The sequence below is a fragment of the Sphaeramia orbicularis genome, chromosome 3 (assembly GCF_902148855.1).
Source record: "Sphaeramia orbicularis chromosome 3, fSphaOr1.1, whole genome shotgun sequence".
In the NCBI taxonomy this organism is placed as follows: Eukaryota; Metazoa; Chordata; class Actinopteri; order Kurtiformes; family Apogonidae; genus Sphaeramia; species Sphaeramia orbicularis.
The window spans coordinates 44,786,675-44,805,081 of record NC_043959.1 but is presented as its reverse complement, the minus strand read 5'-3'; the positions used below and the strand labels follow the sequence as shown (position 1 = coordinate 44,805,081).

General features: G+C 38.6%; 1 protein-coding gene across 1 annotated transcript; it reads left to right on the top strand.

Annotated features, from left to right (window-relative positions):
- The first annotated feature begins 22 nt into the window (after positions 1-22).
- Positions 23-17,914, top strand: immp1l (inner mitochondrial membrane peptidase subunit 1). Its single transcript, XM_030129721.1, has 6 exons — positions 23-88; positions 10,199-10,309; positions 10,412-10,500; positions 10,665-10,791; positions 17,029-17,139; positions 17,758-17,914. Exons 2-6 carry the CDS (start codon positions 10,205-10,207, stop codon positions 17,827-17,829), a joined length of 504 nt encoding a protein of 167 aa, XP_029985581.1. The 5' UTR covers positions 23-88; positions 10,199-10,204; the 3' UTR covers positions 17,830-17,914.
- Positions 17,915-18,407: the final 493 nt, after the last annotated feature.

The following is an 18,407-nucleotide window of genomic DNA, read 5'->3' as shown; positions in this document are numbered from 1 at the left end:
GCTTATTGCTGGGTCGACTGATGAAGCTGTCAACAGGAAGTAGTATATGCGAAGTGCATGGTCGGAGCTTTGAACCACACTATCACAGGTATGTAAACGTTTGATTTCGACATGCTTGCTCTTATTGCTTTATTTTCCGGTATGATTAAAAACAATTAGTGAAGTTTATTGGGTTCTTCGCAATACTCAAGTCGTTTTATAGCGCCTTAATACACTGGGTCTGGTTTTGTACTGCTTTGACCTTGCTGGCTTCATGTATAACTATGAAAACCCCAAATAATTCGACAGAAGCAGGCCATTTATTTACAAGAGTGAATCTCCACTTATTTTGCAATTGATCTTTCAGTTTAAGTACGTAGTGATTTGGCGAACTGTTCTATTTATTGTACTTCTTGTAATCTATTCGGTCCTATTCTGTTGGTTTTATGAGGGCAAATATAGAAAAATAAGTGATGTGGGAGAGAGCATGTCAAGCCAGAAACAGGGAATTATTGCCAATACAAAAGAATCTATCATAAATCATAGTACTTTACGGACCACTTTAATTGTCATTAAAGCAATAATGTTTTCATTCTGTACAAAATGCATTAATTACTTTTGTCTAAAGTGCTAAGTTTAGCCCATCAAGACCCAGTGTTACTTTTGTGGCAGTTCCCAAATGATTTTTTTTCTTTCTATTTAACCTTTCTTAAGTCATTTATCACCATTTATTATACTATTATCCTCTGTATTTTGTTCTCTATAATAAAAATCAGGCATTTTCTCATATTTAATTCACTGATAATGTAGACATTCATAAAACCTCAGATTAAAGTTAATTGTCACAATATCAGAAGCAGTGAAAAATGAAGAAAATGTGACTTATTCTGCAAAATATATCATTAACTGAACACAAACCAAGTGTTTCCATCCACTGTCATTCATCAAACTCCATGGGTTTTACTGGTGAATCAATGTTGTGCTAGAAGATGACGGTGCATTTTACACCAAGTATTTACATGGATTGATAGGTTTAATGGATCAGAAGGTATTAAACATTTTATATTGGTAGATGATTTTGGTCGCCATTGGTTGTTTGGGTCTTTATGTGTCAGACAAGCAATAAAAATGGGGGCGGGGGGGGGAGTACAAATTACAGTACTCATTACAGCTCATTGTTACTTTTATTCAGTTACAGTTTTACAGCATTACAAAAGGCCGTCTACCATAACCTGAAGTCATGTATTTGTGTGAGAAATAACAATAATATAAGAGCCATCTGTGTAACGTGCACTGACACTGTTGAAATTTAATTTGGAATCCAGCAATACTATGACACCAGGAATTTTTTCAATACTTGATCACATCTAACCAGTGCTATAAAAGTATAATTGTTTTGGTTTTACTTTGAAGAGGTTTTTGTGATGCACTGATGAGTTGTTACTATTCTATTCAATTCTGTTCTATTCTATTCTGTCAAGATGAGTGTCTGTGAATTAAAGAGAATCAAACAAAATCTATGTCACAGATTCTATTGTTAGGTCATAGCATGTGGAATATCATACAAATAATGGAAAGAATAGATAAATAATAAAAATGATACCAAGTAATCCAAGGAGGGAGAGGCAATGTGCATATTTGAAGTCTCTGTTAAAACAATGTTAGAGTTTACAAAGTTAACATACACAATGTGATTCATAAAAACTGAGGTAAATAATAGTAATAAAATATTTATCATGACAATAGCGATATCAATGAAATGAGAGCTTCATGTACCTTTACATATTTAAGGTGCTCTAGTGTGCATGCAAATAACTGGCTGTACAATTTACTCAAAAAGTCATATTTTGATTATTATGGACAGTATTCCAAATTTTGATTTTAACCTACTCAATTAGTTATTGAAGGATTAAGGGAAATGCACAGAAACCTAATTATTTGTAGTGTGTATTTTTCCACCATAAACATAAACTTTGACTGGAACCACAATTAAAAAAAATAAATAAATAAATAAAATTATATATATATATATATATATATATATATATATATATATATATATATATATATAAACTACTTTCATTTTTCAAAGTACTTCTCTCTGCTCAGTGTCACTGAATCCAAAATATCATCAGCTAACAATGAGATTGTGATTTGATTAATTTTGGAACTGTAATCTGTATGAATTTGGAGTTTCAAACAGCTGTGTGTTACTAGTTTAGAAAGGACAGCAGATGGGAGGGTGAGGACACACATGTACCTTCAACAACACAGTGATCCGCTGTATGTCAAAAGTGGTCCTGAATCTATCTGGTAATGAAACACCAGGACCATAAGACTGTGAGTAACTATTACATAGAAACCACCGCAAGCCTTAAACTGATTCCCCCAAATACTGATTGAGTATACAAATGTCCCCCCTTACAGGTAACGTTTTTTCTGTACGCCAGCTTTACGCATTCAACTTCTGTGACCAGATTATGAATTTCTGGTCTTGCTTTTGAAACTGATATGCATCATACACTATCACAATTAAAACTGAATATTTGAGATCAAGGAGCACTGTTTATCATAATTTCCTTGTAATCTTCCTTGGCTTTGTCAAACATTCCTGTTATGTAATTTAGTGCTGTATTTGATATCATTTTGATCTACAGTGGTTCACATATTCACATATTATCGTCACTAATCACTTAGAGCTAAAAAAAAAAAAAAAAAAAAAAAGCCTAGAATTATATAATATGGAAGCGTATTGCATTCGCACGAAAAAATAAAAATCGGCTCTGTTTTTCTGAATTAACAGAGCCAATTTTTATTTTTTCATGTGAATGCAATACGCTTCCGTAATTTAATACAAAAATTAGAAAAATTACAATACAAGCTATAGCACTGCTGTGGTAGACGCTTATTAATTAATGAAGCAGATTGTTAACAATAAGGCAGAAGTCACAATATTAAGAAAAAAACTATTGCCTGCCTTTATAAATGACTCTGCTTCTTAGTAATATGTATATTTATTTATTGCAAATATGTACAGCACTTTGTCCAACCTTACTGTTATTTTAAAATGCTTTACAAATAAAATTGGATAACATTCCATTCAGAAAAAGATTCTGTACCTTGTCTGCATATTTGTTGGATTCTTCTGTCAGATTGAGCATGACAGTCTAAAGGCTGTTGTCGTTTGTGTAATGTCGACTATTGATACTGTTGGATTAGTGTGTGTAATTTCTAAATGAGCCGTATATTGTCATTTGTGTGTCAGACAGAGGCCAGAGGCAGCATAAGATCACAGGATACTGTAAGGCTCCAGAGGAAGCAATCGTCCAACTGCTCACTTTACAAATGCTCTCAGCAGAGGCAGTTGTTGCTGTTTTGACAGCAGTGTTGAGATTTATATGTGTTGACAGGAGACCAAGGGAATATATCATGACTGACAACGCTGGGCATTGTGGAAAGCCTATACAAGACAAATAAGATGCGCTGGCTGACCTGCTTCTCACATGGGGGAGAGCCTGCTTCAGGAGGCAGGATGTAGTATATTGCTATGGAAACTTTGTCTGCATCCTCTGCACAATGCTGCTCACTTAATTTTCCAGTTCTCTTAAATCCCAATTTAACCTCAAGGCTCTACGGCACACATGTGGTAGTGTAAACATGGCAGCCTAATTATACAAATAACATAATCCCCCTTTTTTTCAGTGTGACATCTGTGCATGTGTGTTTTTCTGCAGTGTTTTTGTCAGATTTATCTGTATCTGTATCTGGCTGAGCTATATAATGGCAGCAGTCATAACATGTCAGACTTTTCCGGGTTTGACTGTTTTGGTTACTTCAGTCTAATTCTGCCAGTAGTGTTGAAACGGCAGAAGCAGTAGACTTCTTGTGTCTGGGGGATGCAAGATTATCATCTGCATGTACTCTATTTGTTTTTTTAACGTTGAGAGGAAAGCAATATTCTAAGGGCATGAGTACAATAAGCGTAGAGTAGATTTTGTATTGTTATTTTTGTAAGGATTTGACATTTTCCATCTTCTCAACACCATGTATTTTTTGTATAGCTTTATTTTCATTAGCTGAAATGTTTTTATTGACGCTGAATAAAACACAAAAAAGTCATATTTAGATGAAAATTACATAATACAAGCTTGTGTAATATAAAAGGAAGATTTCTATTGTTAGGTTGGATAAATGTTAGTTTTTCAATACGTCACACTTTGTCATCAGGGCAAAGCATGAACTCCTTTGTGAATCTGATACAATGTAGATAAGATCTTTCAATTCTAGGCCAGCACCATGCATACACTTGGGGTCAATACAATACGGCTTAGTGACTGATTTTCTTTTTTTCCATTCAGTATAATTGGCTAGGGACTCTGTCAACCCACACTTCCTTTCAATTCATAGCAGTTGTATTCATATCACTTGGCTATTATTTGCTCTGGCTGACCCATTGATTGTAGGTTTAAACCCTCAGCTCCTCAAATAGTAACCTTGCTCAGCTGTTTCACGGCTGTGTTGCCGTTAGCAACAATGAAAAGAGCAATATGGAGATCAGTTGCTTCAATTAAGCCTCAGATAGAAGGCAGACCTAGAGGAGATGGGGGCTAGACCCGGTACTCTGTGACTGGGACTTTTACATCTGTCACTCTCCATCCAGCCAGGTGTCTCTGTCTAAATCAGCAGGATTATCTCTGATTGGACTGATAGTTGAAACAGACCCCCCTGGTAGCCAGACCTCCTCCTTTTTATAGCTCACATTAAGATCAAATCAAACTCTGCGCAACAGGACTAATGCCCCACCCTCCTCTGCCGTCTGCTGCCCAGAGGAAGACATCAGAGGTGGGATTCGTCCCCTCTCTGGTGCTGCCTGCTTCTCCAGACTCCCTTCCATCTGGGATCCTCAGGGAGAAGAGGAATATCTGACAAGGGGCTTGTAAGCCTCTTAGCTCCCCTGTTGCCCAGATCTCTCTCAGCCCATGTTTTCCTAATTTAGTTGTGTAAGGAGTCCACTGCAAGGCCCTTGTGTGTTGTTTGGATTGAGTTTCTCTTTGTGGTTCTAATAGACTGGCCATGTATATCAATTAACACTACTGAGCCAATGGAAGGATCAAATCTCTAGAGGCCAGTAGCAGCCATTCTTATCTGAATATTTCCTCAAGGTCTCAATATGTGCCACCAGTGTGACTTATCTCTGTCTATTATTGGCTTTATTTTATTGTTCATCAATGTATTTTTTTCCTTGACTTCTTACATTTGTGTGTTTAATTTATTTATTCATTTAAAAATAATATTAAAGTCTTGCCATTTTTGTCCAAGACAGAAAGATGCACAACATTAATATAATGTGATAATCTAAATGTAATAAGAAACTAAGGGTGTTTTCACACCTGGATTGATTGGAGCCGTTGTTCCGGAACAAGTCTTTGGCTTGGTTCGATTGGGCATGTGTGAAAGCAGTAATCACACTCCATTTTGGAATGAAACAACCGAGCTGAGACCGCTTGGAAGAGGTGGGCTCAGCGTTCCTTACCGTACATACCCCACGCGCAGATCATATGACCATACAAAGTGAAAGTAAAACTTAAGACACTTTACTAATTCCTCTAAGTCTCCAACTGCTGAGCAGCTCATTTTCCTTTTTCCTATTTTCAGAAACTTTAATTTGAGGGGGCAGGACATTTGTTTAGGGGGCATTGCCCCCTCTTGCTCCCCCACCTACAACCAGGCCCAACTCTGAGTATGATACGCTGTGATGTTGCAAACATTACCATAAAGCAAAGCGGCTCTGTCGAAAAAGTGCCACTACCAGACATAAATAGTAGGCTAATGAGCTTCATACCTTTCGTCAGCTGCCGGATAAGCAAGTGGAGAAAATGAGTCAAGGGGCACTTTGGATCGAGGAAGAGATAGAATGCCTCATTGGCATTTGGGAAGATGAGCATAAATTGGAAATGCTCAATAGCATGCACGAAAAACTCCAAAGTATTCAAGATTTTCAGTGACCGCATGAAGGGACGTGGCTTCCACCTGTTTAGATGGGTGTGGTGTTGGGAACATGGAGCAGTGTGAACATGAACCAAAACAAGGTGATGTGCAACACTGTAACACATTGTCATACATCACTCCCTGAATCGGAACGAAATTCAGGTGTGAAAACACTAATGCTTTTGATACATGGATCCACTTGGAATTATTACAACTGAATTATGGAACTGTGTTGCCTAAAAATAGCTGTTACAGATTTTATGCTCATATGTAAAAGGGGTTTTTCCATATATATAATATGAACATTTCTTTGAAGTAGTGATGACATGTGGTGTCCTATAGTTATTTTTTCGCATAAACTAACAAAGGTTGTATGTACTGTTTTGATAATTTGACACTTTCTTTATACCTTTAATGCTTAGTTGATTGTATTGTTGTAACACTGAAGATCGCATTAGCTTACATGAAAAAACAATAGTCTTTCCATTGCTAATCATTTTCCAAGTGTCCTTTTTTATTAGTCCAATGGCCTGAAGGTCCAATGGACTACTGGTATCAGTTCTTGTCCATCCGTCGTCCATCGTCCATCCATACACAATTTTTCAAGAAACTTCTTCTCCAAAGCCGTCAGCCAGAATCAATGGAAATTCATAGCAGAGGTTCCTTGGGGCAAGGTCTACCAAGTTTGTTAAAATAATTGAAAAATATTGATTTTTGAATTTTTTTATGAATTTTTGAAATGCTAAAAATCCCCATCTATATTTTAAAAGCCAATTACCCTCTGTGTGTCTGCGTGCCTGTATGTGTGTCTGGGGATTCACACAAAATCCGGAAAGGAATGACTGCTGCAGTTTGGCATATTTATGTATTTTTGGCCAAGGAACAGACTAGCAAAAACAGCAAGTTAAATAGGACCAATATTTTGGGAGATATCAGTAATTTTGGAATACAATAGCCTTACAATCACGTTGCTATACCCAGAACACTATAGCAGCGACTGCTGGACAAGTGCAGTACAGCATGCATGAATACACAACAGCATAAAAACTACCACAATTAGAAGCTGTGGATCCCCACGGGTCAGCGCGCTAGTTGGTTTATAATCAGACAAATTTCAAAGTACTGTAACTTAAACAGTTGAAGATATTGATACAATTACTATTGGCAATAGATAGGAAGTCACATATGGGCTTTCATTTGGTGCCCTAACCTTTGACCTTGAGTGACCTTGAAAGGTCAAACGAATGTCAGTTAGTGTCTTTAAATATGTCATTGGACTACAGGACCCTTGGTCCTATTTTTTTAATGTAGACATGACTGTTTGTGTCATTTGGAAACCCTCTTTATTCCTGCCTAATGGAAATACGCCTTGCTTTTGACAGCTGTATACCCACACTGATAGGCATTAGTACTGTGGCTGCACATAATGCTCACTCAATATTGCAAGAAGAGGAAAAAAAAAAAAATTCATCTACTGTGATTTTTTTTTTTAACACTGTAAGTGAATGGGGTTCCACAGTAAGAGGATCACAGAGTTAAAGACACAATGAGGTGTTTCTATCGGTAGCTATTCATTTGGGATCCCCCTCTTTTCCCCACTGTAGCACTGTAGCTTTGACCGCGGGGGGCCGGTGGCTACAGATGGTTCTGCGGAGAAGGCTGCAGTGACTTTCTTTGTTTTCACATGAACATGTTTGCCGTGTAATCCTGGATTACACAGAGAGACTTTGTGTTAATTTACAGCTGTAATGCAGCATTCAATTAATGTTGCCACTCCAAACACACACATGCAGTGGGTATTAGCGGCTGTAGTGTGGGTTTGCTTTTCCTGTGCTCGGGGGAATTAGACGAATTAGAGATCCAATCAGAGGTCTCTGTAGATGTCTGTCCACCTCATACTGAATCCCATAGGAGTCAATGCAGCTCACATATACACTTTCTATGAAACACATAGGTAATGCTATTGTGTGTGCACATTCACACCAAATACACACATACACAACACACATGCACACACTATCAATGACAGAGGGTGCCTCAGAAAACCAGGCGGCTGCATATGGACTCTCTTGATATCAGTCACTGGCCGTGTGATCTTGTTATGCAAAGTCCCTTAATCCCTACCTATGATGAATGCACGCTGGAATGGAGGGGGGGATGAAACGGGGATATGAGGGCAGCTGTACTGGAGGCTGTCCACTGTGCTTTGCGAATGAGTGCTAGCAAAGATCCCTGATCCCCAGCCTAGCAGAAGGAAGAGCACATGTGAGATCATGTCTGAGAGTACATTACAGTAGCGCAATGTGAGAGATGCCGGTGGAAGAAGCTGAGAGCGAGACAAATAGAGCTGAACATGTCGCCTTAGTGCAGACCTGAGATTCACATTAACCTTTAGGCCACTTGCTTCCCAACAGAGGAATTATAGGGCCAGAGGTGTTATTGTACCAGCTGGGAGAGGACTGAGTTTGTACTTCCTTGTGAGGCAGCTCTGCCTGCAAAGGGGCACTTCATTTGGGCCCTGTGCTGGGCGTATATATATGTCCCCCATCACCTGCACGAGTGGTGTCATTCGCAGTGGCATTGAAAAACAGAGGGTTGCCAAGGGCGATCGGGGAACAAAGGGAAGAGCGGAGTTACAGCTCGCAGGGAGGTGAAAGGATGAAGTTGGTGTTTTTGGATCAGAGAGGATGGCGGCGAATAGGCCAAAGAGACAAATCATATAAGGAATGGAAGAATAAATAGAGGGTTTAATAGATGGAATATAGTTGGCATGAATGAGAGAGCATTGTGTGTGTGTTTGTGTATGTGTGAGAAGAGTAGAGGGGGGTAATGGGATTAGGGGTAACACCTTTGGCAGAGCTGGGAGAGCCACCTGACACCCGGTCTGTTGGGGACCTGGGGTGGAAGGGGGGTGGAGGTGGTGGGGCAAGGGAGAAATTGGGGGACTAATCCGTGTCCATCTTTGGGAAGTCATTCCCAGAGCTCTGAGGATTTGGGGCTTTGGTTTCCGCTCTGCTTACTTTGGTTAATAATACCCTGGGAGGGAGAGAAGACATGAAGAGAGAAGAGGGAAAGAGACAGAAGGAATAGGGCGCATAGAGAAAAAGATTTTTTTTTAATCTGTGGTGGACTGGCAGGAAGGCAGCAGGAGCTATAACTGAAGTGCAAGCTAACCTCTAAGCCCCGCTGTATCAGTGTATTTCTAAACATACACTTACCAGCCTGTTTGCGTAAATGTATGTTTGTGTATGCAGGTGTGCATGCGTATGCACTGTGCATGACTGAGTAAAGATTAACTTACTTTCTTCTTTCCATTCAGCAGGTTGCAGCTTGAGTAAAAGTCAACAAACTAAGTGTGGCCGGGATGTTTGCTCAGAAGATACACAGATAGTCTTTGCGCGTGTTTGTGTGTCAGAGTGTTTGCAGGGCGAGTGGTTGCGTGCACTGGGCGTCTTTGTGTTTCTATGGTGCTGACAGAAGTTGATAACCACTCTACTGATTGTGATGGCGGTGGAGGCAGCGCAGTGTCAGAGACTAGCTGCAGATCATAGGGAGCTGCTTGGCTGGAAGTGTCACAGCCTCTATGTTTGTCCATCACCTGAGCACAAGGTGTTGATTGGTCCATCCTACACAGGAGCAAAGTTCAGGGCAGTTTTCTGGTGTTAACCGGCTGCTGAGTCTCTGAGAATGAAACACCAGGGAATGTGCCATTTTAGCAGTAGGCCATCTGTGACAACCCTGTCCACACCTTTAACTTCAACCCTAAAGAGCCTTTGTTTTTAAAAGTCCTGCTAAGGACATAAGCCTACCATAAATGGATAAGCCAATGAATTATCCCCTCACTACTGTATCTTTAATGGGGTTGTAACAGCAGAAAAGCAGTACAGCATTCACAGTTATGTTTGCATTAATATAGTAGTACTGTAGTGTAATCTGGAAATAAGAATCATGGGGGCTTTTGTTATCTTAGAATGAGTCCTTCTATAAATTCACCGATGGAGCAGGTCCTTTACTCTGTCTGCCAAGTTGCACTGTCAAGAAACTTTTATCTTCTTCTTTCTGTTTTAATGTGGGTCTCATCCAGCATCCAGTTGCAAACCCAGAACAGATAAATCATGCTAGGGAGGATGAGATAAGTTGTTATACCACTAGTGAATGTAATTTACACTGATACACTTTGAAGCATGTATGGACTTTGCTGTTGTATTTACAGTTGTGTTTTGTGCTGTAGGTGGAGATGTTCCGCCATGCTCTGGGGAAGACTTTGGGATTTGTGGGTTACACAATCCAGTATGGCTGCATCGGACATTGTGCCTTTGAATACATTGGAGAACTTGTGGTGGTTTGTATTATGAAAAATACAGATATTATCAAAATGATGCTTTTATAAATATATATTTTAGTTTATCCTTTTGCATAAATGTTTTTATTTCTGTGTTTTCAGTGCTCTGGCCCATCCATGGAACCCACTATTGTCAACCATGACGTTGTCTTCTCAGAACGAATGAGTCGCCATCTTTGTAAAATACAAAAGTGGGTTACACTTTATACATTCATTGAAATTTACACAGTTAAAATTTGTGTTAACATACTTAGCTGCTGTTTAGCCCCTCAATATGTTTTGTTATTGTCTAACAAACATGTGAATTAATTTTAATTGTTGCAAATTGACTGACTTTCTCTATGTTTCCTTTTAGGGGTGATATAGTAATTGCAAAGAGTCCATTTGACCCAAATATGAACATTTGTAAAAGGGTAATTGGGTTGGAGGGTGACAAGATCTGTACAAGTTCCCCATCAGATGTCTTCAAGACGCACACATATGTGAGTATGATTATGTTACACAAGCCCATATTTTCTGCTTTTCTTATACATGCTGGGACTGCTTGCTTTACCAAGTGACGGTCCTTGTGGCACTTTTACTCCCACCAACTCTGTGTCTTTGGGAGAGAAACGTACAAATATACAGTCAAATACCGAATGAATGGAGCATTAGTTCCCAACAAAACACCTGATAGTTTGTTTCACCCTAAAATGGCAAACACCATCATGCATAATGCAAAACCATCTCTGTCAAAGGTTTTCTTTGTGTGCCGCAGTCTATAGACATCATAGTTGTTTACATTTTGGACAGCACACATCCATTTTGTGTCATTGGTCAAAATATTAGCTTTTGACAACACCTATATTTCCTCAGAACAGTGATAAAACCAGAGAGTGAGCAGGGGTTCTGCTGGTGAAACCACTGTCATTGCTTTTCTATTACTACTCTCCCCAACGCCCACAGCTCAGGCCTGCAATCTCTCTGAAGCCTGTTAGAGTTAGTGCCAGCCGAATGGACAGACTGATGGGTGGGCGGAGGTGTGTGTGAGTGTGTGTGTGGGTGTGTGTGTGTACATACATTCTCAAACCAAAGGTTGCATTTATGCTGCATCTTTTTGTATTTGTTGTGTGTTTTAAAGACTAGTGGTGAGCCGTTGAGCAGTTTCAGGGAGACTTAACATAAAACATAAAGCCTGTAAGTGTCAATCAGCAAATGAAAGAGGAAATAAAGTGTTTTTCTGTATTAGAATCCCTTTCACATACATGGACTGAACGTGTGGCAGTGGGCTTTGAGTTGTGTTTTATGATCTCAGCTTGAGTCTTTTTTTAAGATCACCACTAGATCGACACCAGCTATGTTTTTGGTTTGATCAGTAAATTTGGGATCATGCTTATTTCAAATTTTAATCATGATTAAGAGAAGATTTGTTCTGTAGGGATGCTTATTGTCTTTCATTCACCTAAATGAGCCAGTGACAGTAAACCACTCACATACTGGCAGTGGAAAATGGCGGAAAACCTTTCCATTCTGCTCTGTTTTGATGATGGACCCTCATTCATTCATTTATTCATTTATTTCAAGCGAGTAAGCATTTACAACACAAAGGATCTGCGTACAACAAAATAATCAACAGAATACATGCAGGTACAATACTTCAGATACATTCGTTTATCGAAAAGGAGTGGGAAGAAGAAAACTTATTTAATCCCACCCCCATTTCTCATGAATATCTTAACATTGTTTGAAGTACTCACTCCTGTCTTTAAACTTCAAACCAAGACAATGAACAGATAGGCTTATACCAAATTATAACAAACTCATTCAACAGTATTTACATTATTTAACCAAAATATGTGTTGAAAAATAGAAGCAAAGTACATTTACGGTGGTGTTACCACGGGTGTAAGTTAACAGTTAATTCACATTATAATAATAATTACATACCAACAATTTAGAAAAAAAAACTACAATACCCTCCTTCACACACCCTATGAATATCATGTAACTTAACTATTAGGAATCAACAAATCACTGGTTTGGGGAATTTTAGAAGACAAAAACAGCATGATGAATTCCACCTGGTTTTTCATTCTATTAGACAGAAATGATTAATTAAAACCTTTTGAATTGTAGATTAAGTGATGGTAGCATGGCTTATTTACCATTTACAAAATCAGTAATGACATTTTGCTGTGGTTTGATGCACAACAGTCATAGTATGATGGTACAGGACTGTGTTTGACCACGTAATAGAGGGCTTTGAATTAGTGCTGAACATATAAGATATATCAAACACACTAGTTATATTATGACTAGAGATGTGTTTTTGCAATAAGAGGATATTTTTCTAACTAAAATTATACTTATTTACTCATAATACATATACTACTTATACATGTATAATACTTAGAATAATTAATACTTACTGACACTTACAAGCTGTTTATTTATGTACATTGCGTCTATATTACACAAGTATTTTCCTTACATATATGATTCATAGACCAGCTATAGCACTGGAATACCTCATTTTTAATAGAGTACTGTATTGTAATGCATTATATGGAAAAATGCAGCCCCTCTAATCTGGAGCTGTATTGGCTATTTTGCATTTGACAACGTATTTTGATGAATTGTTCAAACCTAGTTTCAATCAACATCAGTTCACGTGGTGAATCAAACTGCCTCATGAATTGTGTTTAGAAGCTGTTAAATGTTGTATTGCCTGTTTTGTCACAACATCACATGGCTTTTGTTCTATTGTAATGACCTGCTTAAGTTATTTACACATTCTGCTGAAATACTGCTAATTTTCGAGACTGTTAAAATGCCTCTATTGAGACATTTTTCATCAGTGTGCTGGTAGTCCCAAAAACACACAAACTCGGTGCAGAAATAATATGAGAAGCTTGATTGAGAGGCTCTGGTTTTATCTGTTTCTGAGCATATGTTTTTTTAAAGTCCAGGAGTAAAGTCTTAACTGAACTAATTGAGAAAATACCCACTTTAGAATAAAAAGTAAAACAAAATTCAGACCTTTTTTTTGTTTGTTTTTCCTAGAGGATATACGTGTTTGTTTGTGAGTTTTAGGATGGTGTGAAGCATTACGGGGGGACCTGGAAGATGAATTTTAGAAAGCGGTGTTAGACGCTGTCATCACCTCTGCTTTTTGACAGACATACAGGTCCTCTCCACCCTCAAGAGATCCAACAACAGACTAATTGCCCTGTCACCTTTTAGGAATCATTTCTGAGTCTGAACTATTGTGTCAAAACAATGACACTTGATCCCTAATATTAGAACCGAGAGAGAGAGAGCAGAGAGAAATGACATGTTCTCATTCGTCTCACGCTGTAAAGATAGACGGAGCAAGATGGTGAAAGGTGAACTCTATAAGCCTGTACGCGTTTAAGATGAACATAATTCACCACTTCAATCATGTTAACATAATGAGTACTGTAATGTTGTGGCTGTTAAACACACCTTCACAGTGAGAAGGAGCTCCAGTTTCAGCTCTTCTCGACATGTCTCTGACAGGTACACAATGCCTTGCATCGACGCAATCTATAACCACAGGATGGGTGCAGTCTCTGCCATCCATCACAGCAGAGCCTCTTGCAGAACTGATCCAAGTAGCTCCATATTAGATACTGCTGCTTGATATTGGGCCTACGTAGATTTTGTCTGTAAAAAATTGTATCTATAGATTACATTTTAATTATTACCAAAATCAGGAGTTTGCTCTAAAGCAAGGGTGTCAAACATACGGCCCATGGGCTAAAATCGGCCTGCCAGAATGTAGGATGAATTTACAAAATGCTAAATGTACACTAAATATTTTGCTAAACCCACTTTTATTAGTCTTTGGCACATGTATTTGTGTAAAAAAGTTTGAATTTGAACCCTCCAGGTGCTGCAAAGCTATCTTTATATTCATTTTGGCAAAAATCGAGTGGATTTCTACAACCTGTTTTAATTCCTGCTTAATTTGTTACGTCTATAACTAGTTATGTCACGACATTTGCACATATAAGGTCAAGACTTCCGACAAACATTTCTCAGAGTTCGCCATAAGCAGCAGCGGTTGTAGTCCATACTGAAAATATGTCCAAACTTCGAGCCAATTACCTAAAATGTTCAGATGTTGGTTGAAAGGGACAGACCAGCACAGCCAACAGCCTGGAGGAGGTGGGGTCTGAAGTGGATCATTTGCATTTAAAGGGCCAGCGCTCAAAACAACCTTTCTGGTGTCATTAGTCAGAAATAGGGTTGAAGATGGACCTGTGGAGTTGAATTAAGGAAGAATTCAGACCCAAACATAGCATTTACAGTTTATGTAGACCACAAGGAAATGTTTTAAAAGGTATAATTCCATTAAAAAAACAAAACAAAAGAAGCAAAATATCACTCCTTTAAGGTATTAAAAATGATTTTAGTTCAAGTTCCACATTCATCCCAATTCAATCTAAAATGGGTCAGATCAGTAAAATACTACCATATTAACCTCTAAATAATGACAACTCCAAATATTTCTCTTCGATTTAGTGTAAAACGAGTAAAAGTACATGAAAATGTGTACATTCTCAAATTATCCTTTCCCAAAAATGTGAATAATCTGTACAAATTTGAACAACATCAGATTTCATAAGAGAAAGAAGTGCAATTTTACCTATTTTCTGCCTGTTACTAAATATTTTGTGTACGTGTAGATCCACTTTGATCTGTACGTTGTAATGCACATTTGTAAATGATAAACTGATGCATAATATTGTTTAAAATGCACTTATTTTTCTTAATAAATTTCAGCTTGTTCATGGCTGTTTTCTTGAATTTTTTTAAGGGTAGTTTGTAGATGTAAACATTTTCAAAATATCATTTTTCTTTTTTCACTCTAAAACATAAAGAAAAGTTTGGAGTTGACATTATTTATATATAGTTATGTTAGTATTTTACTGGTCCGGCCCACTTCTGATCATATTGGTCTGTATGCGGTCCCTGAACTAAAATGAGTTTGACACCCCTGCTCTAAAATAATGAATGCATTGTTCACGGAAATGCATTTATTTAAGAAACGTCTGATATTAATTGCAAGAAATCAATAAACACAATCAGGAGTCATATTTTGTTTTGCTTTTTTCCAGCAATCTTGTCTTCTTTTTTTGGTCTCCCCTTCCACTTAAAACTGTATGTTTTTCTTCCTTGTTCACACACCTGCAACTTGCAAGGTGATATGCATAAGCTTTCATCCCCACAGTGGCCACAGTACAACGGGTCGAGTTTCAGACCTCTTCTCCTCCTCACACTTTTCTGAAACACTGCCTGCTTGATCCTTAAAAGAAATCTTTGTCTGCGTTCAGGCTTGGGTATGTGTATGAGGTCATTTGTTTTATGACCCTCTAAATGAAAGTACTTGCTTGTGGAGTTGTCAGTTGCATTGATTGACCTTTTAAGTGATTTGACTCTGTGGATAAGCCCAGTAGAACCCAAGTGACAAAACAGAAGGAAAAGCATATTCCATCTTCTGGTAGTATTGAAGTATGTTTGTTGAAGTTTTCTCTTCTGCAGAGGTTTCATCCAATTCTGGAGCAAACATGAAATTTCTTACTGCAAACTCTTCCTGTGTCTTGGATGATTGCACGAGTACAACAAAGATGAGGAGAAACAGGGGGTTCTGGTTTGGCAGATGACAAACGGTGGTGTTTCTTTTTCCTGTGCTTGGGAGCCAGCATATGTTACCATGTTAATGAGGTGTAATGGTGGGAATCCAGCATGCTGACATATGGTTCTCCGATGACTCCTTTAATGATATTCATTTGTGTCGTCGTTATTCAGCGAGTTGTTTACCTCATGTTAGGTCAACATGTCACTGGCTCATGATTATGTCACATCATCTGTCTCAATTATCGAATATGAAACAAAACGCAGCATCCCACAGTAGGACGGGAGACTCTCATCAGAGAGCTGGGTGATAGGAATAAGAAATACGGGTAAAGGCGATGATGTGACGTCACTGCGTTGTAGGTAATATTCTTTTTCATTATTCATGTTATCTTCTTTCCTCCAGAGGACTTTTGCCGCTAAAAAGTTAGGCAACACAAAAATAGACTCGTGGATTGTGATGCCCATTATGACAATATAATGTGTTGTTGATCCTGTCTGCACATATAGGGGGGACAGCGCACTTAATTAGGGCCTTGACAAGCCTACTCTCCTAAAGTGATGAGATTAATCATAATTGGTGTCACTGTGAATTAGAGCCCGCTTGGATGACCGCCCCACTGGCAGGTCGGACCGCGGTGGAGACCCTTGGACACTGCTGCTAGCTGCAGCTTAGCCCTCTCCCTCTCTCTCTCCCTAGCTATCTCAGGCCCCACTCTAGCCCTGCCCTCCCTGGGTAAGAGGGGCGCAGATCTCAGCCAACAGCCTAATGACCCCGTTTGAAGTTCTCCTAAATCCCCCCCGACCCTGCCCGTTACCCATGACCCCTCTCCTAAGACGGTACGGGGTTAAAGAGGGACAGGCAGGTTGATGTTAAGATAGGCTGAGGAGGGAGGGGAACGATGACTGAGGCAACTGGCTAGGGGGTAGGGGGTGGGGTTAAGGTAGATCTTCACTGCATAATAGATCTACATTCTTAAAAAGTTAAGTAATGCTTGTGATTCCTTTGGTGTGGGGTGAAACAATCTGCATATTAATCATTATCTGCCCTCTTTACTTCCCCGTGATAATGTTTTCAGGTTCCAAAAGGCCATGTCTGGCTCGAAGGGGATAACCTTAGGAATTCTACTGACTCAAGGAGCTATGGCCCAATTCCCTATGCTCTCATTCGAGGACGTGTTTGCTTAAAGGTAACAGAGCATGTGTGCTGTATGTTTTATATGCATTTTAAACCCTAGAACGTGCACATACAGTGAATTCCAAAATATTAAAATGCCTTTTTTTCGCCATCAGTCGACTGCTTTTGACATCCAGTATGAGCACTTAATCTCTCAGGTGTTGATGAACTAGTCAAGGCTCTAGTCAAGCTTAAATGTGTTTTTTCCCTCATTTGTTTTCTCACTACACTAGACCAGACCCACATTAGAAGCACAATTCTAAGATATGAGTCAGTTGGAAGTTCAAAGCAAGTGTGTCTGATTGACCAAAGCCTGGACAACATATTGTCTAGCTTTCCATTCTGCTGTGTTGTCATGTTACTGGATGTCATAGCAACCATGACCCTGGAAACAGGTCAGCCAACCTTCTGTCCATCTGATTGGACAGCGGCACTCTACTGGAGGCCGTATGACGACAGCTGATGAAATAACAAGATCTTTTATGTAGTCGAACACATAATAAACTCAAAATGTGCCCAGGAAGTGAAAATGTTACAACAGGAATTGAGCATTTGTAATGACTCAAAGTGCTTTATCTGTGTCATATTTGAGTCTTATTTCTCTTTTTATTCTCTTTTTTGTCTTGTGCAGCTCTGGCCGCCTCATACGTTCGGGACCCTCAGCGAAAACCCAAACATTAAAAATAAGAATGGCTCAAATTGACTGTATTTATTTTGTATATATTGTATGCTTTGTTTTCAACCATTTTTAAATAAATTTCATATTTATTTAAAATTCCAGTATTTCATTGCATATTGCCTCCTCATACTCTATTTAGCTCTAGGTTAATTTTAGTGTTTCACAACTGTCTGTGTTGTCATCTGGGCTTGCAGTGTGTTGGCTGGAGCTGTGCTGCACTGTAGCAACAGGATTGCGTGAGCAGTGAATAAAGCTGTGTCTCTGTGGAACTGCTAATGGCAGAGAGTGGGCACGGCAAAGATAAGATTTATACATATTTATTCATAAAAAAAGCCACAAAAATATCAGTTCTATAACAAGTTAATGAGTTTCAACCAGTTATTGTTCTTGTACATTGTTACTAGATCTACTATTATTTCAGGTACAATTAATGATTATTTTAAACCAGGTCAGAAATATAGCAAATTTACAACAAAATGTTTATAGTTTTAACACAAATGTCTAAATCTACACAAACAAAGATATGTTTCATAGTTATAAAAAAAGATATTATTAATTTCATGCTCACCCTTTCATAGTATTATGAAAAAACAAAAGCTCTT